The 22,250-nt window shown below is 47.2% G+C and overlaps 1 protein-coding gene across 1 annotated transcript in view; it reads left to right on the forward strand.

The window, feature by feature from the left end:
* Positions 1–22,250, forward strand: part of LOC146186885 (uncharacterized) — a 91,946-nt gene continuing 69,696 nt past the window's right edge. Inside the window, exon 1 of the mRNA XM_084608135.1 lies at positions 1–43. Within this exon, the coding sequence (XP_084464261.1) occupies positions 1–43 (43 nt within the window). The remainder of the gene's footprint in view (positions 44–22,250) is intronic.

Genomic DNA, 22,250 nt, shown 5'->3' on the forward strand with positions numbered 1-22,250 from the left:
ATGGGGGACTTTAATGCGGCACACCAGGATGGGGGCACGCAAGGCAAGATCCGAAGGGTAGAATTCTCCTTGAGGAGTCCCAAAACCTCGGACTAACCTTGCATACCGACACGTGTGCGCCTACTAGAGTAGGTGGCAGTGTGAGCAGAGACACCACGCCGGATCTCTCCTTCAGTAAAAATACAGGCAGAGTAGAATGGGTAAACACCATGGAAAATCTGGGCAGCGACCACTTCACTGTAGCCACGAAGCTGGGAGAAGGAGTCAGGCTGAGGAAACTCAAACAGGCGAGAATTGTGGAGTGGGACAAAATCCGGGCGATTCGAAGAAGCCACAAAGCTAAGGGAATTGAAGACATTGCAGACTGGGCAAAACAGTGGAGGGAAGATGACAGCGACGCGGAAGCGGTTGCCGAAGGGAAAGATGTACCAGAGATAATGGACAGCAAACTAATGAGCATGTGAAGAAGAAGAAAAGGCTCAAGAAGAGAATGAAATCTCAAAAGTGGAACAGAAACTTATAGCACTCGTTAGCCAGACACATGAAAGAAATGGAAAGGTATGCGATCAAACTGATTGGATTGGATTGGAAAACATTTATTTCGTCGCTCAAGCAGGTCTAAGGAGAGACGTACTAGATGGCCGCTAGTCCATGGCTGGTGGCGACCTTATTAGCCCGCTCGATGGCCCGTAGTTGAATATTCGTGTCCGAGCTGACCAGCACGGCTTCCCACTGCTCGAGAGAAGGGAGCTGTATTAATTCCACCGCTGGTGGATCATTTGCGGAGTTCCAGAGAATGTGATCGTATGTTGCTCTTTCGCCGCATTTGCTGCAGTTTGGGTTGTACTGGCCTGGGTAATTCAGGGCAAGCACCGTCGGATTTAGGAGACAGCGTGTTTGTAGTCGGCGCCTGGTAGCTTCCTGCGCTTTTGTTAAAGATTTGTGGGGGGAGGGGTATATGTGCGCCTTTCCAGCCTGAAGTGATGGGTAATGTCATGAAAAGAAATTAACCCGTCCTTCGTGAACTTCGGGTCGGAGGGGCCGCTCACTGCCCGGTCGACGAAACCTCGGGCTTGCGCGTGAGCCGCCTAGTTCCCCGGATTAGACGAGTGGGCCGGGACCCCGATTAGTTCAATTTCCCTAACCGGAGCAGGGGTGCTTTGGAGGATGCGGAGGGAGGTAGACGTGAGGCGGCCCCTCACGACATTGCGAATGGCTGTTTTATAATCACTGAATATAATATCGGCGGACGTGTTTGCAATAGCTAAGGCTATAGCCGCTTCCTCCGCCGTCTCGGAGGAGGCGGTTGCGATGGATGCGGCCGCATACGGGGAACCGTTCCCATTCACAGTGGCCAGTGCGAACGCTTGTCTCTGGGTGTGCCGTTATTCCGCCGCGTCCACGTATGCTGCATTAATGTGTCGGCCGTACTTAGCATGTAGGGCGCGAGCCCTCGCCATGCGTCGGCCTTCGTGGCGCGCGGGGTGCATATTCTTGGGCAAGAGTTTAATGAATAGAGCTGTCCTAATGTGTGTAGGTAACTGTGTTTTCGCGTCCTCTTCTGAAAGTTGTTCGCACATGTGCAGTCTGTACAGGATGGACCTTCCCGCGTTCGTGCGAGTGAGTCGTCCGAGGTGGGAGACAAGGTGTGCCTCGCACAGCTCCGATAGCGTGTTGTGAACCCCAAGGGTCACTAACCTTTCCGTAGACGTGCTGTGCGGGAGCCCAAGGGCAGCCTTGTAGGCCTGTCGGATTAAGCTCTCGACCTTCATTCTCTCCGCGAATTGCAGTTTCAGGTACGGGAGGAGTAGACAATTTTGCTCAGTACGAAAGCCTGGACAAATTGACAGAGATCTTTTCCTTTCATTCCTTTTCTTTTGTTGGCGATTCGTCTGATAAGTCGTACAGTCTGATTCACCGTGGCAGTGCTTCTGTTGATTGTTTCGGTGTTTTTGCGATTGTTCTGTATGTACATGCCCAATATGCGAATGGTTTGAACCTCCCTGACCGGTTGGCCTCTCACACATACATTCAGGGCGATCGGGGGTGCCTGGATTGCATTTCTTCCTCGTGGCTTGGCCCTGAAAACCAGCAGTTCCGATTTCGCGTGCGAACATTCAAGGCCCGCTCCCGACGCGTAGGTTTCGATTATGTCGACTGCCTGCTGCAGCGTATCCTCTATTTGGCCGTTATTCCCCGTGGTTACCCACAGTGTGATGTCGTCCGCGTAGAAAGTGTGCTGCAGCCCCGGCAGGGCAGCGAGCTTGGGGGGAAGTGTAATGAGTGCAAGATTAAATAGGAAAGGCGAGAGCACTGAGCCTTGTGGTGTGCCCCGGCTTCCCAGAGGAATGGGATCTGATTTAAGCTACCTAGAGTGAGCTCTGCTGTCCGCTCGGATAGGAATGATTGGACGTATTTAAATATCCGTTCACCAGGGTCCAATTGTGAGAGATTCGTGAGGATTGTCTCATGACTGTGATGACGTCATCCGGATATCAGAGCTGCCCCGTCGGGCTTTAGATTCAGTCGTCTGTGCGGTGCCTTTCATTTGGTGCTTCCTCGAACGCCGCACCACAGACCATATAAACTCTATTCACTATCAAGTTTAGCAGGCGGCCGTTGTGGCAACCCTGCTTTGCGGAGATGCCATAACGTTGAGCAGTTCGAAACTAAAAGCACACAAAAAATGCTTCCGACGCGTCGGCGCCGGTCTACCAGCGTCCTCCCTGCTGCGCACCGCTCATTTGTCGGATACTTGAGACGCCATTCCAACCAAAGCTCGGATTTCACAGACACCGTGTCATGATTCGCCGTAGGCCCTCTACCCCCTCTTTCTTTCCCCCTCTCTGGTGTTGCGTTGTGGGTGCCATGGTAACCAGTAAAGGTGCGTTATGTGAATAAGCTCTATAGAAATATACGCAGTACAGCAGGCATCAGCGGCATTTAAAATTGGTTGATATAAAAAAAAGCGCAGTATCTGTCACAATTCTGCGCGGACACCTTAACTGTGCTGCGAAGATAAAGGTTTGGTTTGGTTTGTGGGGTTTAACGTCCCAAAGCGACTCAGGCTACGAGAGAGCCGTAGTGGAGGACTCGGGAAATTTCGACTACCTGTGGTTCTTTAGCGTGCACTGACATCGCACGGAACACAGACGCCACTCCGTTTCGCCTCCATCGAAACGCAGCCGCCGAGGCCGGGATTCAATCCCGGTTCCTTGGGCAAAGTATTCGAGCGCCGTAACCTCTGCGCCACTCCGGCGGGCCCCGCCGGGGTGGTGCAATGGTAAGACGCCCGACTACTGTGCCGGAGTACACGGGTTCGAACCTGACTTCAGCGGCTGCGCTTCGATGGAGGAGAAACGAAGAGGCGTCCGTGTGCTGTGCGGTGTCAGCATACGTTAAAAGATCGCCAGGAGGTCGAAATTACTCCGTAGCCCTCCACTACGGCTCCTCTTTGTCTCTTTCCACTTTCACTCCCAACTTCCGCCCTTCCCTTACGGCGCGGTTGAGGTGTTCACAGAAAACGGGAGACAGTTACCGCGCCTTTCCTTTCCTATAAATGAACCACTACGGCGGGGCCGAGCGGTTAATGTGTAGAGCTAAAGATAAAGGAGAAATGTGGCAGTGGAAAAAGAAAAAGCGGTGCCGTAATAGAAGCCTTCGGATGACCACAAACACGGCCGCTCGATGGAAGCGCACTGAGTGCGGCCTGCTGCGTCGCGCCGCCGTCAATGGGCAAGCGCGTCCTTGGGGAGTTTACAGTTGCGCCCGCTATTTCTCCTGAGAGCGCCACTGTTCGGGGACACGTCGTCGCCGGGGTCGCCGGCTCCGAGCGCGCGGTTTGCTTCCTTTCTGGACGCGTTCGCCTCGTGTCTGCGTGGTAAACGCAAACGTTTTAGTGTGCGTGTGTGCAAGCACGTTAACGTTGAGACGGGATGCGTTTGTTTTTTAAGGCGAAAGCCGCTCTAGGCTCACGGAGCGAAAATCTGCGCAGAAGCTGTGGCTGTAATCTGTGCGTCGCATCTGTGCACTGGTGTGTCAGTCGCAAAAGCGGACGTGCAAGGAGGGAGATTAAGAATGAAAATGATTGATGGTGATAAGTAATCAATAAAAGTTATAAATATACATTGATAGAGGTAATGACTAATGCTAATGACTAATAATGGTTAATAATGACTAAAATGATTGGAATGACCGCAATTGATTAGAAATGAGTACAAGTACATAGCGATGTGCGGTAATGACTATAGTAACTAGGCATGACTCATCATTACTGCAAATGACTGCGAAATGACCAATATGTGAAAGATGACATGTAATGACCACTGCTGATTCTAAATGAGTAACCTGCTTAGTTATGAGTGGTAAGGGCAACAATGACTACGCAGGCAGACTCATCATGACTGGGAAACGACCAATATATCAAACGACGACTTGAAATGACGAACTGTGGCAAACGATGAGAGGCAAATGATAGGACAAGGGTAGGCTTTCGCTGTCCTCCGCTTAAGAGACATCTAAGCGCCCCTCAAATTTTATCTGCTGAGCTCGCTTCAGACAAAGGCAGTAGCGAGGAGTGGAAATGCACTCGCTTTCTCTGAAATGCGCGCTGAGGTTAAAAAGTCCAGATGCTGAAGCATAATACCCTATCAGCTGCCATTGAATTTGCTAGAAGGGACAGCAGATTGGACTTGTTGGTGATTAATTATAGGTTAACAGTGCAAACAACGTGACAGGAACACAGGAGAAGAGGACGGCACAACCGCGCTAGTTGTGTCGTCCTCTTTTCCTGTGTTCCCGTCACGTTGTTTAACCTATTTGGTTACCAGGGAGCTGGCCAGTGAACTAGGATTTTTAACGATGTTTTGTGAAGCAGATGAACACGATGAAGTAGCACCAGAAGCTTTTCTCGCAGGTTATGTTGCGAGGACATATCAGAAAACGGTACGAAGCGTTTTTTTTTTAATATAAGCATACAATTTGTTCTAAATTTTGCCGCGCTAGTCTGAGTGGCCTTGCAAGCAAAGGAGCCTGTGCATACAACATCTGGGCCCGCTTGCACAAAACAATCTTAAGACTGTCTTAGCTAAGTCCAGACTTAACTGGAGTCTAAAGAATAGGCCACTAGCATGGCCGCTTAAGACTGGAGTCAAGACTGGGCTTCAGTCCTGACTTGAATAAGTCGCTTGTATGATTACGACTCTAGTGCTGTCTTGGTTAAGACACAAGGACGCCAGGTGTCTAAGTAGAGAAATTAGGGAAATACAGGGATGCGCTGGCACTGTCCCTGCTGTAAGATGTACACATTCCGTCAATGTTGCGTTGTCTAAAATCTGTGCCATTGCTTTTTGCGGCTTAAGGTTGTGTTACGAGGAAAAATGCCCCAAGTGGTTGCTGAGGCCGTTCTGGGAAGCCACTCTGGTGAACATGAACCCGAAGCGTTCGACGTTCAGAACACGAGCCGTCTTAAATAAGCTTAGTCTTTCTAAAGACACCATTTAAGTCTGGACTTAGCTCAGACTTTATCGTGCAAGCCGGCCCTATTTATGCTCTTGAGACTGTTTGAGTCGACGCGATAAACTGAAGAGCCACGTTCCACAGAAAATCCGGCGCCCGCTATGTCGGCGGAAAGTCGGAGAAATACCTCTCTGGTAAGAGGCACGTTCGTTGATGATATGGCCAGACACCTTTGGCGCAATGAGAACACGTGACATGTTCAATGTGGCAGGAGCTGCCAAATCAGAGAGAGTCAATAAGATGTAAGGGTGAAATGGGAATTATTGAAAGTGGGACCCTTAGATCTATACTCCTATAGGGCACGTTCGTACGGCTTCAGTAAAGAGGGGCTTTATATTGCTATGTGTAGGATGCTATTTCATATAATGCGGTGGCTTAAGGCTGCATTCTAATGGTATGCGACAGAGGCAGCAATTACGGGATACGGTGAATAAGCAGGTAGCAAAGAGCGGGTACTCTAACGAGGCTCTGCAAGGAGATTTAGGAGCCCCAAGTTTTGTTTACCACTACCAGGTTGTCGCTTAATTTATGCGATATTTGGTAATGGTTTTGAGGCGACATGTCAGTCGTGCAAAAGCCTGTTGCAGGAAATATGAGTCAACTGTACCAGTTACAGGTTGATAAAAACCAAAGAGAATGGAGGCTTGATGTACCCCGCAAAGGAAGTAATCAAGTTTGTCAGCTTACGAGCACCTTCATTAACAAGATTATGAAGTCTTAAGAGGTCCGGCAAAGTAGCAAGCTACTCGGCTGCTCGCTGAATCTCGGCTGCAGTTGCGCTTCAACATTGTTGAGATCGCTGCTAAGAGTTTCGCAACAGGAACACTCGATGCGCGTTCTTCCATTGAAAATTACAAACCAGCAAAAATTGTATGGGTTTACGAGAAGCTAATAAAAATAGTAATAAAAAATTACCGACGATTACGTTACTTCCTAATGCGAAATTTGAGCGCAGCAAATAAGCTGTTTCACCTTTTCGATAGATTGAGGCAAAGAAATTGAGCAACACATGTATGCGCTATCACAGAATTTTTTCGTATCGCTCATGGCTCAGAAAGAACTGGCAGATAATTTCGCAGTGGCGAACGGCAGCAGGCTCGGGCGGTGCACATATACAGATCCGCCGCCACCGATCTGGCTCTCTGATTGCCACCGCACAGGGGTTGCATTAGAGGAGGAGCGAAGAAAGGAATTAAGTTCGAGCCGCCGCTTTGACAACCGGAGACTCGCAGGAAGAGGGGGGAGGGGGGCGGCGTGTACACCCTGCGCAAACGATGGGGGCAGAAGCGCGCGCAGCAAGCGGACAACGCGATAAAGGGAGGAGGGAAGAGATAGCAGCGACTGACTGATGCTGACGCCGATAGTGAGTCAACCCCAGCTGCGGAGTTAGTTTCAGTGACAACGCCACCGATGCCGACGCATACAATATGATACCCTCGCTTCCGCAGCGCCAAGAACCAGGCCTAGCCGTGGGAAGGTACTCACGTATTCGTCGACGTGCCGGGGCCTACGTGAAATAACCGGCGCGTCGGCAACTGAAGAGCACCCTATCCGCCACACAGGAACAGGGGGGGGTATAGTGCTCTAGAATATTGGGCAGTGTGACAACCGGCGCCGGAGAGCGGGCCGCTTTTGCGATGACAGGAACCGACTCCCGCGAGAGGGCGCGACGTGCAACAGGGGTGCCACGTTCGCCGCTCGGCGCGTAGCGGCCGCGGGGATAGCGGGGGTAAAGAGGAGGGGCGCGGTTCTCTTTGGAGCTATTTTGACACGCTACGCAATTGGTGCGATATTTAATAAAGGGGCTACTTATTACAAGTGCTTAAACTCATCCCTGCCATTCCATTACGTTAATCTGGAGACGCCGTGCTCGTTTGGGCAGTCCTACGGGCAGCGCGCGATGTTTGAATCGCTATTTCAAACTCTTTCAGCATTTCTTCCTGCGGACAGCTATAAAACGTCCAGATGAGCTTGTACTTAATGTTTTCAACGAAGCGTGGTGTTTTGCATTCGTTCTTCTAGTAAGGGAATAAAGGCTACTGCCGAGGAGCGCTATTGACACGCGGAGAAAAACAGTATACATGCGAATCAAAGCTTGTGCTTCGTAAGATCTTTTAGTAACAGCTTATTTTTTACGAACCTTATTTACGAACACCTGCTTACATTTTGCAGCTTGTGCTTATTAATAAATAACAACGTTTATCTTAAATCGTCAGTAATCTGTAATATATCTCTTTAATAGGTGTTCTTTATGTGCCCTAATCACCGCTTATAGAAATTACAAATACAGTGTGCGAGCAAAACACATTTATTTATTACCGTTCTAACATAAAGCACTGCGGTATTTAGCGGCAAAAAAAAAAGGAACACATACACGCCCAAGCATTTATTCTCTGTTCGTAATTAACAAATACATATATCGCGGACATTTGTTTACGTGCCGCTGACCAAAGGGTGAACCAGCTGTTTAGATTTTAAAAATGTCAAGTACAGCTAGGGCAATACTTCAGATAAAATACGAAAAATTAAACCTGTCACATATGTATACGAGGGAATACGTTCATAGTGGGCACTTGAGAGCGGACGCTTTGCTGGCATCAAATGGTACAGAGCAAAAAAAAAAACACTTATAATTGCGCGTCGTATTGGCAAATATGATGCAGTTCTTGGCGCGCACCGCAAGAAAACGAAAAATGCGAAAACGTTGACGGGAACCAAATGCACGTCCAATTAATATAAGGTCTAATTCAGATGCGGACACTAATGCGTGTTTATTCTTCGAGTGTGTGGTATGGAAATGTGAGTACTCGACTGGATATACTCGCCAACTACTGCTTGCCGGACTATAATCGGGCTACTTGCCGCGGGTACTCTTTGCAGAACTAATCAGGCTATGATTGTTAACAAGGTTGATATTACGCGTGGAATACTTCCAAGGGAATTCAATTATTTTCCCTTTGAGAACTCTTGTCGTGGTTTGCTTACTTCGCAAAGAGCGAAGCCGCAAAAACACATGAGATTTCATTACTTCAAGTGTGAGCTTTCTGGTGCTCTAAGTATAGGTAAAATTTTTGAACCTCCACATTTTAGATGAAGGTTGCAAAATCTGAAGTGCAAAGGCGTCCAAAAGGATCGTACACCCGAGCCAAATTTTTGGGTAAATTGCGACTATAGCTTGGAGTCTATGGCGCAGTTTTTGTTCGTGGCGAAAAACCGTGCCGGCCTCACAACCTCTCTTTCGCTGAAGGATTATGTAGCGGAAGCGAATTAGGCGTGCACGATAGCCTCTGCGTCCTCTATTTTCCATCGTTCTTTCTTTTTCAAAGCTACTCTTTTTTTTTTTTCATTTGATATGTGCAGCAAAACAGGACTAGAGCGATCTTCTGGGGTCAATGACTTACATATTACCGGTTGCTTGAGCACGCAGAATAAAAACTACCTAGAATGAAAACATTTTCTGGAACAATTAAGTCATTGTCAAACTATAATGCATTGAGATTAAATGTCTTTAGTATAGCGCGCATCTCTGGGTACTTAAAGCTACCCGTCACAACGATGTTCCAAGTTATGGAACAAAAATAAATGGTTTGTTCTTACATTAGTGTACAGTTTTACAAAGTTGACTTAAATTTCGACGCCTATATGTGCGCGTTCGATTGCAGCCTTTTTGTGCACTGCTTTCTTCTTAATTCCCAGGCCTCCATGTGGTTCTTAAACTCGATTGTTTCCTTTTTTTTTTTTTTTGTTGCCTGTCATATTTCTCAATTTTTCTTCGTCTTTAGCTGTCTGCTTTCTTCTCCGTCGTGCGTTTGCCGTGCCGCACGAGAGTTCCAAACCTTTGTTCACATTCGCGGTCGCTCTTTTCACGGCGCTGCGGGCCTCCTTTCTCCCTCCCTTGTAGGCGACACGTTTCTTTTCTTTGTTTCTCTGCATCCTTTACTTCCCACTTCTTCCACCTTTCCTGACCCACTGTGTTTAGTTATTTAGTAGCCGTTTACCTGGTGTAGTGTCGTTAGTTCGTAGTACCTCTATGCGGGGTAGTCCATATTTAATTCATTCGAACTGAATGCCAACTTTTTTTGTGGCTTCAGGTGACTTACTGTAGTCGGCATAGTCTGCGCGTGAAATAACGGAATATAACATTTTTGACTGTTTTGATAATGGGGTTACTGTGGCCAGCTTTAGTCAGCGCTCGAACACACATGTTGCATGTTTGACTTCTTCATACATCCTGTCTCCGCACTGCCCTCTTTTCAAAACGAGCGCATTTCTGGACGTCAATTAGGTGCTTCAGGAATGCTAAAGCAAGCTGTACGGCGAGTGAAGCATGGTGTGCGAGTCTGAATTTGTACGCCCTCTCCAAGCTGTTTTTTTCAGAGCCCAGCTCCTGTCATGTTGCTTCCGCTAGGTGTTGCCGACGGCCAAAAGGGAAAATAAATTAGGTGATTGCTAACAGTACTCAGCCCCATTAACCGGCATATTTATAAAATCTTGTCTCGAACAGCTCGAGACGACGCACAAGCAAACAAAAACTTACAATGCGCGCGCTATCCACCCTGCTGCAAGCGCGCATACGCGGGCGCCCGGACGGCTGACACACCAGTTGCTGGTGGCGCCCTCTGCGCTGCGGCGCCTCCGTCATCGCAAAAGCGGCCCCCCGCTCCCATGCATTTCGCGGCGCGGTCGACACACTGCCCAATCTTCTAGAGCACTATAGGGGGGGACCCTCCCCTCCTCTTTCTGCATGGCGGCTGCGGTGTTCTATGCAGTCACGTTATCTTGACTCTCTAGCGGCGTCAGCGGCATCCAGCGGTATCAGTCGGTCGCTGCTAGCGCTGGGGGGATGAAAGGGGGGCGGAGCTGGTTACGAAGCCGACGCCGACGCGAAACCCAGGAACGGACGCCAAAGAGCTGCGCTCTAAAACTTTCGGCGCATATACGTAGCAAGCTTGAGGCAGACCGGCTCTATGAAGCGCGCTTAGTTCGGTCATGCAAAATGCGGGAATCCATGACGGATAGTCTTCTGGCGTAAAAAGTTTAAGGTCTCCAACTGAGTCGAAGATCCCAGGTTATCATGTAGATTTAACCTAATAAACATCTTCATATTTACAACGTAACATTTGTCAGAATGAGATAGAAAGGTTGGTTACATGTCGCATTTTCACAAAGGTTGTTAACACTAGTACAATATATTTTTATTGGATAGCGTTGTCAGCTTAGAACAGGTTAACATCAATTTGCGCATAAAAGTTGTATGCAGGAATGAGTAAATGGTATGAAAATGACACACGGAATTCGCGACATAGTTAAGTGGTTATGCATTAGGCTACCATGGAAGCTGAACAGCTTGGAGTTGTTCACAGCCGGGTGAGATTTTCATGTGACAAACAACTTGATCCGAAAGCAACATCACGGTAATGCGAGCTCTCCAATCGAGTGGCCTTGACCCACCGTATACATCGTTGCCGAGCAAGCGCTAAGTGCTGACATGGTCACACTAGACCTGACAGTATATACTAATTCTTGTTGCCAAATTGTGTGAAGCGGAGTTCTTATATCCTTAAAATAAAAGGCTTCTACCACGGCGACTCCTCCCTGAAAGCGCAGCCAGGCGCAGCATTCCGCGCGCGGCTGTCCCCGAACGGTGGCGCCGCGGCGGTGGTGACGGGAAGTAGGCGCCTCCCGCCGGTTTCGGGCGACGTAGCAGGCCGCACCTAGTGCGCTTCGATCGAGCGGCCGTGCCACAAAGCTTCCTTCGTGGCAGTCGAGAACTGTTAGTGGACTGTTTCTTGAAGGATATGGGTGAAAAATTAACATAAAAGCTATTCTGTAATTGTACGTACATGTCTTGCCCGAAATCTTTGCCTCAGTCTATCGAAAAGGTGAAACAGCTCATGAGCGGCGCTCAAATTTTGCATTATAAAGTCACTTATTTTTTGACAAATTTTGTGCTTTCTTAGTAACAGTGTACATATCGAAACCAGCATTGTGCCCTAAATTACAAGTACTGCCATTCTACATTCGCTACAGCAGCGTTGAATCATTGTGCCCTAATTAACCAGTGCTGCTATCCTACATTCGCTTCAGCAGCGTTGAACACGTTTCATCTAAACTCAAGCCAAGGTAAGCGTATTGCAAATATTTATTTGAACAGAGTCTTACTTAATGCTTCTTTTCTTTATAAAGTTTGATAGGTTCACTATAAAAGCAATAGATGTTCTGCAATTCAGATGGTAATGCTTTTATGATGCCTCTCTAGAACAGGGAGAGATAAATTGCAATGCGCAAAATGTTCGCACTTGTTTTGCAGCTTCTCCCTCGTTTTTCATCATGACATGTGAGCGCACCGGTTTCAGCGTAAGTTTGAATTTTGGAGTGGTTGCAGTTCGATAAAGTCAAAACGGAGAGGCGTCTGTGTGCTGCGTGATAATAGTGATATCAGAGCACGTTAAAGCTCGAGTGGTCGAAATTGTTCTGCGGCCCTCCATTATGACAATATCGCTTTCACTCTCTCTTTAGGCGTACTTCAGAGCTGTCCACAGAACATCCTCCACATGGTTTGGAACGGCCCCGAACAACTAATTCATACGGTTTGCAGAAAATTAGTCATGATCAGTGGGAGGTGAAACTGGCTCACACGGAGCTCCCCCTTGAGCGCCAGTTGATCAGTCAGGCCTGGAGGGCCATTCGCCGATGGTTTCCTGGACCTGGGTGAACCACCCGCGTAATTAATTTGTATAAATATCGTTAATTCTCTCTCTGTCTCTCTGTCTCAGTCCCGCCCTCCCATGTTTAGGAGCGGAAGCTCCTGTCTTTCATGCTTTACTGTTAGTGTAGGTTCGTTCGGGGTCGTGTCTCGTTGGAGGCGAAACAGGAAGGCGTCTCTGTGCTGTGCAATAATAATAATTGGTGATATCAGTGCACGTTAAAAATCCCCAGGTGGTCGCAATAACTGCGGTTCCCTTCATTACGGCACCTCTTTCTACCACGGTGCAAGCTTTCTACATTCACTCCCGTCTATTTCCCTCCCTTATGGCGAGGTACAGGTATCCACAGAACAAGTGTGACATATACTGGGGCTTTCCTGCGAAGAATTATTTTAAGCAGTGTTCATCATGATGGTATGCCAGTGATCCAAGATGGCGTCCACCCTAAGGTTCGAGGTTCGGATCGGTGCTAAACGATGTGTTTGTTAGGTTAACTCACAAATTTGTTAGTCGCGTCGACCTTTAGGATGTGGGACGTACGTTGTCGTACCGTCGCCTTTTAGGCACTGCAACCGTAGCGAGGGTGCAACATCCTGCGGCCGTGGCGATACATTGGCCTAAAAGAAAGGCGCATGAATCTGTCGCACATCTCAGTGAGCACCTAACCTAAACCGCACAGTAAGGAAAGTGTGGCGGTGGGAATCAGAGAAAGAGGTGCTGTAGTGGAGAGCTCTGGAATAATTTCGACCACCTGGGTATCTAACGCGCACAAGACATTGTTCTTTATTATCAATCTTGTCATAGCCTTTACCCTCGCCCAAGTAAAGGTCTATCTAAGACGGAGGAGCGGCTTCTACTCCGTCTTTATACCAACACTCTGCTGTGCCCGGCGGCACTAAAACATTTTAATCCCTCCTTCACGGGCAGTTGTCCGCACTGTGCGGAGAAGTCTTCGGACATCTGTGGGCTTGCCCATACAATCCAGCTATTCCTCCTCACCCCAACCCCACTCGGGAGGACTGGGAGGCGACCCTGCTCGGCTGCTATAACCTGCAGGCCCTAAAGGCCTTGGTCGAGCGCGCCCGGGCAGCGGCCGACGCTACTGGGGTCCCGTACTAGGGACCCCACCCGGTATCTGTAAGGGCTGGATGTTCAAAGATCCGGCCGGTGCATACATCTACCCCTTTTTGATTCAATAAACGTTTGTCACCACCACCACCCCTGACCTCGGACCGCACTCGGACGGCTTTGCGTTTCGCCTCCAACGAAACGCTGCCGCCGCAGCGTATTAGCAAACCATATCCCGTAGGCGCACTGGAGCAGACGATGCTTGCAGCGAGACAAAAGGCGATTGTTGCTGAAACGTCTCTCTGAACGCAATCTAGAGGTAACATACACTCACTGAGGCAGGAAATGATTATGGGAATGTAATTGCTTAAGGTAATCTGTTGTCATACCGGTTGTTACTTAAAGGTGACTGTGAACGCAACCTAAAGGTAACATACACTCACTGAAGGCAGGATATAATTTCAAGGAAATTAAAAAAAATTTATAAAAACATACAATACAGGATTCGAACAGATGTTTAAGTGGCATCAGTACAGAGATGGGTGGTGTTATTCCATTGCGCCACCAAAACGACGGGAACGGAGGCCTTTCATGCGTTCTTATTCGTTTAGACAATATATCCACTATTTGTCGCCAGGTGGCACTGCTCAGAGGAATCAGAGGTACAGTCGACATTAGAAACAAATCAGAGATCCGTTGGACGATTAGCGCTAGGTGCCCACGGCAAAACTACAAATGAGGCGGTACAGGGAGATATGGGCTGGGCATCTTTCGAAGGGCGGGAAGCTCAGAGTAAAATATTATATGAGGAACGCCTGAGGAAATTGGACAGTAACAGATGGGCAGGTAAAGTATTTAAATACCTGTAACTAAAAAGCGTTGACTCACAATGGAGGAAAAGAACTAGGAAACTAACTAGTAAGTATGCTATTAACAAGGGCGGAGAAATAAAGAGCATTAAGCAACAGGTGAAAAACACAGAAGGTAAAAATTGGATAAATTCGATGGAAAAGAAGCAGAGTGTAGAATTATACCGAAAGTGGAAAATGCAGATCAGGAAGGAAGATTTCTTTGATAATTCAAGAGGCAGTGCCCAACTTTTTGAAGCTAGATCAGGGTGCCTTAGAACACGCAGCTACAAAAAGAAATTTAACAATGGAGATGACGCATGTGCTGTATGTGGAAACTCCAGTGAAACAATTGACCATATTATACTCGAATGTAATGGTATCCATCCGGAAGTTGGTGCAGGCGCAATCACTATTCCTGAAGCTCTGGGATTTAGAGATAACAGTGGCCGGGTGAATAAACCGGTGGTGGAAACTAGCAAAAAACGACTGGAAGATTGGTGGCTTAAGAGAGGAGAAGTGATATAATATTAGTAATGTAGGAGCAAAATTTAATGAATAGAATGATGGTTTAGTTAAACATTCTAAATCAATAATTAAGATATAGGGAGAAAAATGAGCGTGATAGCTACTGCTACCACCCCGTTTCGAAGGGGACGCTCCTATATTCCATCCATCCATCCATCCATCCATCCATCCAGAGGGGGTCCGCGAGGACTCCGTGCACAGAGGTACTTAGAAGTGAAGCAGAAGAAAATGTAATAACGGAGGCTGGGCCCCCAAAAACGGCAAGGAGGAGGCCGAGAATGAAAAGTACAAAAAAGAAATTTACCACTAGGATCAGCTACATAAGCATGCAAGGAGGTAGAAAAAGGGCGGAATGGCTAGAGATAGAACAGCAGTTGAAGGATGACAAAATAGGTATGTACGCTCTTTGCGAGACTCATCTCAGCGATCTAGAAGATCCGCCGTTTATAGACCACGTCTGGGAAGGGTGAAACAGAACGAGAACGGAAAAAAAGGGTGGAGGGGTAGGTAGTTGATACACCAGGGAGCAAATTGGCAAAGAGTTAAATAATCTTGTAAAGAACATATGTTGGTACCAGGAACAACTGCCGGCATAAGGACATGGCTAGGGGTAGTTTATTTAGGAACAGGACACCAATGCAGGCAAGAAAGCAAGGATCGTGTTGAATGTCTCAGTGACGATATAAGCCAGTTTGGAGACGGGGACAATATTATTCTGCTGGGAGACATGAACGGCCACATCGACGATCTGGATGGATACACGGATTGTAACGGGAAGCTAATGCTAGATTTCTGTGAGCGACACGATATAGTTATAATAAATAGAGAAACAAAATGTGAAGGCCAGATCACGTGAGAATGCCGCAACAGGCAGACGACCATTGATTACTGTCTAATGTCGCAGGAAGTTTATAACAAGGTCACAAAAATGGAAATAGACGAAGAAGGGGAGGGTAGTCTGGGAAGTGATCATAAACGTATTAGTCTGCAGATGGGACCCTTGATGAAACGAGAAAGGAAACTTAGACAAAAAGTAAACGCAAATTTAAACGACGATCAAATAGCGCAGATAGCAGCAGACATAGAGGAAGCAATAGAGAAAAGCCCCATAGAAGACTGGGATTATGAACAGGTAGAACTACTCATAAGGAGGAAAATTTAGGAGGTTAAAGTAGCAAACCGCTGGAATGGAAAGAGGAAGCCACGGAGCTGGTGGAATAAGGAAATTAGGGAAGCTATTGAACAACGACGGGCTGCTTTAAGGGAACATCGAGTGGCAAAGGAAGCACAGGTATCTCAGGAGGAAATCGACCAAAAATGGGAATCATATCGCCAAAAGAAACTTTAGGTACAGGCCCTGGTCCAAAGTAAAATAAAACAGTCCACTGATCGCTGGATGGCTGATATACACGATGCCTCTAGAGGCGGAGCAAGAAAATTCTGGAACCATATAAGCTGGCTAGGGAAAAAGAATAGAAGAAAGCAAGTGGGATTCAAGATAACGAGATAAATTTTTTAAAGGGAGACAACGCAGTGAACTACATTACATCAGTTATAGCCGAGTCATTTAAAAGCGACACTAGGGTAATCTCCGGAAATCACGAAGCAACACAAGGTAGCAGAATACAAAGCAGCTTAGAACTGACCAATCTAAACTGGAAAGAGGCAGAAAGAAATATTCCTAAAACACATCTACAGTAATAGATGGAATTCCGATCAAGCTGATTAGTAAACTTGGTCCGAAAAATAAGGAAACATTGTTAAAAGCTCCGGAAACAGTCATAACGAATAAGCAAATTCCGGACAGCTGGCGGCTGAGTAAAATGAATTTGATTTATAAAGGGAAAGGAGAAAGGATACACATAAAATCCTGCAGGCCGATTACCATAGCATCTGTTATGTACAGGTTGGCCCTGCAGGCGGTGAAATTAAAGGTTCAATCATGGGTAGAAAGTAACAAGATACACGGAGAACTTCAGAACGGCTTTAGAAATGGTAGGCGCTTACATGATAGCCTGTTCGTGCTTACCCATATCGAAATATCTAGAGTGGAAAATAGACCTTTGTATTTGGCCTTCCTGGACATAAACGGGGTGTACGACAACGTAAACAGGAAACTCCTGTTGAACATATTAAAAGAAGAAGGTGTCGGTTATGAGATAATAGAGTTCCTACAGGAAATATACCGGGATAACAAGGTAGAAATTACACGGGAAGGGATAAGAAGCACGGAAAATGTCAAAGTATGCAAAGGATTAAGACAAGGCTATCTATCACCGCTGCTGTTCATGCTTTATATGATAAACCTGGAACGGAGGATACAAGACAGTAACCTAGGTTTTAACCTGTCATATAGATTGGGTGGAAAGGCGGTAGGGCAGCGCCTCCCCGGTTTGATGTATGCAGACGACATTGTGCTGCTAGCTGAGAGTCTGCAAGAATTGCAAACTCTAGTTAAGTATTGCGGACACGAAGGGGACACTGTAGGCTTCAGTTTCAGCGCAGTTAAATCGGGTCTGATGATTTTCAACGGCTGAACTGATCAGGGTCTTAAAATACAAGGGCATGAAATACGTAGAGTAGCAGAATATAAATATCTAGGGGTATAGTGAACGAAGGATTGGCATACATTGGAAAGCATGAGCAATCACTTAAAGCCAAACGGCGAATGACTGCCGGGATAATAAAGCAAAAGGCATTATGGGGATACAATAGGTATGAGGTTTTGAGGGGTATTTGGAAAGGAATTATGATGCCCGGACTTACTTTCGGAAATGCGGTTATGTGCCTAAAATCAGAGGTACAGTCGACATTAGAAACAAATCTTAGAAACATTAGAAACAACAAGCTAGATCAGGGCGCCTTAGAACACGCAGCTACACAAAGAAATTTAACAATGAAGATGACGCATGTGCTGTATGTGGTAACTCCAGTGAAACAATTGACCATATTATACTCGAATGTAATGGTATCCATCCGGAAGTTGATGGAGGCGCAGTAACTGTTACTGAAGCTCTGGGGTTTAGAGATAACAGTGGCCGGGTGAATAAACCGGCGGTGGAAACTAGCAAAAAACGACTGGAAGATTGGTGGCTTAAAAGCAGGGAAGTGACATAATGTTAGTAATGTAAACAAAGAAATTAAGAAATAGAATGATGGTTTAGTTAACCAATTTTAATCAATAATTAAGATATAGGGAGGAAAATGAGCATGATAGCTACTGCTACCACCCCGTTTCAAAGGGGACGCTCCTATTCGCCGCGAGATCGACCTGTAGGTGGCGCCACCGTCACTCCGGTAGTTTGGATCAGCAGCCGGCGGCTCTCGCAGAAACGCACGCTGCGTATAGGTCTGCTTCCGAGTTTACGGCGGGTTTGTTGGCGATGAAAACGTGTCTTCTGCAGTATTTCTGCAATATTGCAGAAAAAAAATCCAAGGATTTCGCCAATGCAGCAGAAGAGTGGATTTTAGGAAAACAAAGCACGCAACCACCAGTATTCTAGATTTACTTTGCACGTTTCTTGCGCTGTACCGCGCTTACGCGCCTAATGCTTGGGCCTGCCTAATGATAGCTTTGTTTTTCTTATCGACTTTTAAACAGTTTGCACGTGTCTCATGCGAGTGAGACCGGCGAATTTAGTGTCAAGCCCACGCAGATACAAGGTTAGTGCTCTGACCTGCAGTAATTTAGATTGAATCGAGGCAGCCTGGTTCACTATATCGTACTTGACTCGATGATTAGGCAGGTTAAATATAGCATTGGCAGCGCACTGCATGGCGAGTTGCTTTAGACTGAGTGCACATCAACTCTGGCCCGGACAACCACGCACAAGTATTCCCCAAAAATTAGATCACGCCCACACTATACAGGAAACCTCGGCCCACAGGAAAGCTGATTGTTCACGTGTACAGCGCTGAGTGGATTGAATTTGCCGATATGCTTTTTGCGGCCACTGTCATAGAATGTGATAATTTATTAATGCATGCGCTACTAACTGTAAATGATTTCCTGAAACCGAGGTAAGTATAAGGGATTTCTGATGTGTGTGGTGGTAATATATAACCCTAAATTAGAAGTGTAATTATTTTGTTTTGCGGTGCGAATAAATTTCACCCTGTGAGAGAACGTTTACACACTTGACAGAATTTACAATAATCAGCGATTAATTTTCAGTAGCGTTAAAGTGCAAGCTACGAATTACTCGCTGCGAAGACATCGTTATAAACTGCGCATGGGCACTGTCATGTTCTGGGAAGCAATTTTACAGGCTGAAAATTTCTTTATCACTAATTATTTAGCAGTGACTAAATCTTATGCGAAGTAAAATATTAAGGTTGCTTCCAAAACAGATGCCGGACATAAAACTATTCCGAAAGAAATGGAGGTATCTTATCATGCGACTATAAATAGGTATTTATTCCGGAACTAAACACTGATATTTAAGCCCGCATGAAGCTGTTTTACTCCCCTTGTCAGAAATGACGAGTTTTGTAGGAAGACAGCACTTGGACGAAAAGGGATTATAATGTTATAATAGACTACTAGTAAAGTACATTGATCTAGGTGTATTATGTAATATTTATGGTAACAATTAGGTGCAGGGAATATGTTTCCCAAACATTCGAGCATTTCTGTAAAGCAAAATGTGCTCACTAAAACTTTTACGGATGCACAGAAGCCTTCAACAACAAAAGAAAAGAAATGCATATTGGCCCGGGTTTAACGCATGAAAGCGGCATCGGCCATGACGGATGATTGCAGAGGCTGGTTTCAGTGTAGTTTTTTTTATTATTATTAACACCACATTTACCACGTGGGATTGTTTATTGTGCAGTCAAATCCCACAGCAGATGAACGCCTTTCGAAACGGTTGTAATTGAATCCCCCGTTCTTAAAATCAGCAGTCGAGCGCCCTTACCATTGAGACACCGCGACAGAGGTTTAAAAGAAAAAAAAAATACTCACATAACTCTATCGTTCATACAGACGGCGTAGCAGGCATAGAGTGGTCTGTTCAAACTGCATTCTGCTATATTGGTTGGTTTGGTTGGTTTGTGGGGTTTAACGTCCCAAAGAAACTCAGGCTATGAGAGACGCCGTAGTGGCGGACTCCGGAAATTTCGACCACCTGGGGTTCTTTAACGTGCACTGACATCGCACAGCACACGGGCGCCTTGCTTTTCGCCTCCATCGAAAAGCTGCCGCCGAGGCCGGGATTCGATCCCGCGTCCTTCGGAGCAATAGTCGAGCGCCGTAACCACTGCGCCACCCCGGCGGGGCGCATTCTGCTATATGAAGCAGTCTGCGGTGGCATATGTTTTAGTAGCGGCGGTATTCCAAACAGCAACGGGAATATGCGATTTCTGAGCGTTTTCATTAACTTTTATTGACGGCAACGACCTGTTTTGCTTTGACACGGCGGTAACGACAGTACCACTTCGTTTGAGACATTGCATGTCAAAGGATCTCAAGCGCCGAAGACCGCAATGTACGATGTCTTTATCCAAGCATGACATGCTCGATACGGACAAGTATATGTATTTTTTAAAGAAGCGTGGGGTTTATAGACATTTCATATTTATTTTGCAAGAGGCATATACGTAAGCGAAATCTCACAGGAACTGCGAAACAAACAAAAACACTCCTGTACACGCCGCATGCGCGCGCGTAAGTCGCTGCGGACTGGCACGCGACGTGAAAACGCATCCACACTGAGTAGGTTTCGCCGCCGAGCCGCAAGGTGGCGACTCTGCTCGATCTCGAGGCCAATATTCCATCCATCCGTCCATCCATCCATCCGTCCGTCCGTCCGTCCATCCATCCATCCATCCATCCATCCATCCATCCATCCATCCATCCATCCATCCATCCATCCATCCATCCATCCATCCATCCATCCATCCATCCATCCATCCATCCATCCATCCATCCGCCCGCCCGTCCGTCCGTCCGTCCGTCCGTCCATCCATCCATCCATCCATCCATGCCAGAGCGTCGTCTGCTCGAGTGCTCCTACGGGATATGGTTTGCTAATTCTTGCCGCCCGCAATGGGTGGTGGTGGTGAAAAACGTCATTTGGTGGAGCCGCGAAATACTTGTTACAAGGCCTGGGCCGGCTCCTGATAACGGGTGGTGGCCGGCAGGCCGTGCCTGATAACGACCGCTTCGCCCCAGTCGACCAGTCTCATTTGTGAAGCCGGTTCTGAGCTGGAGACCGCGATCTCCCAAGCCTCGTCCGTAAGGCCCCATTCGGCCGGTGGTTGATACTCCGGGTATCTGAACAAAATATGCTCGAATGTAGCTCTCGGAGGCTCGCAGAGGAGATGTTCGGATTGATGAGTAGAGGGGGAGATGAGTGTCAGCAGTGCTGGAGAGGGACAGGTGCGGGCTTGAAGGTGTCTCTATGTTATTTGCTGTGGTTTAATTAGGGAAGGGTGTGGGCGAGAGTAGTGAAGTCTTTTAGACCGATAGTGTAGTGTAATGTCGTTGTAGGTGATCAGCCAATCTCTGGCGTTGCCTAGGTCTTCGGTATCTGTTGCTCAGTCTACGTGTGCTCGAGCAGCAGAATGGGCCGCTTCGTTACCGGGGTTGCCTGAATGGGCTGGTACCCAGACAAGTTCTATGGGTCGGGGTGTTTGAACGTTGGTAATTAGGATTTTGTGAGAGGTAGCATGTAGCTGGCCTCGGGCGAAATTTTGTGTGGCAGTTTTAGAATCGCTGAGGATAAGGTGGCAGTGGAAGAGACTATAGCGATGGCTATAGCTGATTCTTCGGTTTCTATGGACGTTCGGGCAATGATAGAGGCTGATGTGATGTTTTCGAAGCGGCTGGATACCGCGCATATCGCATAAGATGAGCGGATATTCTGCTGCGTCCACGTAAACCGTGTCGTGTTCGTTTGCATGTGCTCTGTGTAAGGCACATGCCCTCGTTTTCCGTCTGGCCTGGTTATGAAGGGGATGCATGTTTTTAGGAAGTGGGTGGATAGTGAGATGATCGCGGACTGTCTTTGGAACTGCATAAGCTTCTACTGGAGGGGCACCTAACTGCCTAAGTTGGAGATGTGAAAGAATGTAGCGACCAGTTGTGGTAGTGGAGAGCCATCCTAGTTGGGCGATACGGTGGGCTTTCACCCATGCCTAAGGGTCGATAGGTTGGGGTGCGTTTAGGTAAACCGAGGGCTGCCTTATAAGTCTGTCTGATGAGAGCATCCACCTTGTCTGTCTCTGATTTTGTTAGATATAAGTACGGAAGCGAGTAAAGAATGCGGCTTATAATAAATGCCTGTACTAAGCGTCTGAGGTCACGCTCGCGCCTTCCACGGAGCTTGTTGGCTATACGTTTGATTAGGCGGGTGATCTGATGTGTTGTGCTAGTGAATCTGGAGAGTGTATCCGTGTTAAGGCCGTTGACGTTGTCATGTATGAACATACCTTGTATACGAAGTTTGTGAACTGGGTAGTACTGGCTGACCATCTATGATGATGACCATAGCGGGGTGATGGTCTTTCTGCAGGCTTGGGTGGAGTATCAGGAGCTCAGATTTGGTGGAAGAACATGCAAGGCCTATGAAGCTGCGCA

Source organism: Amblyomma maculatum, chromosome 6 (genome assembly GCF_055883805.1).
Source record: "Amblyomma maculatum isolate TAMU_Amacu chromosome 6, ASM5588380v1, whole genome shotgun sequence".
NCBI lineage: Eukaryota > Metazoa > Arthropoda > Arachnida > Ixodida > Ixodidae > Amblyomma > Amblyomma maculatum.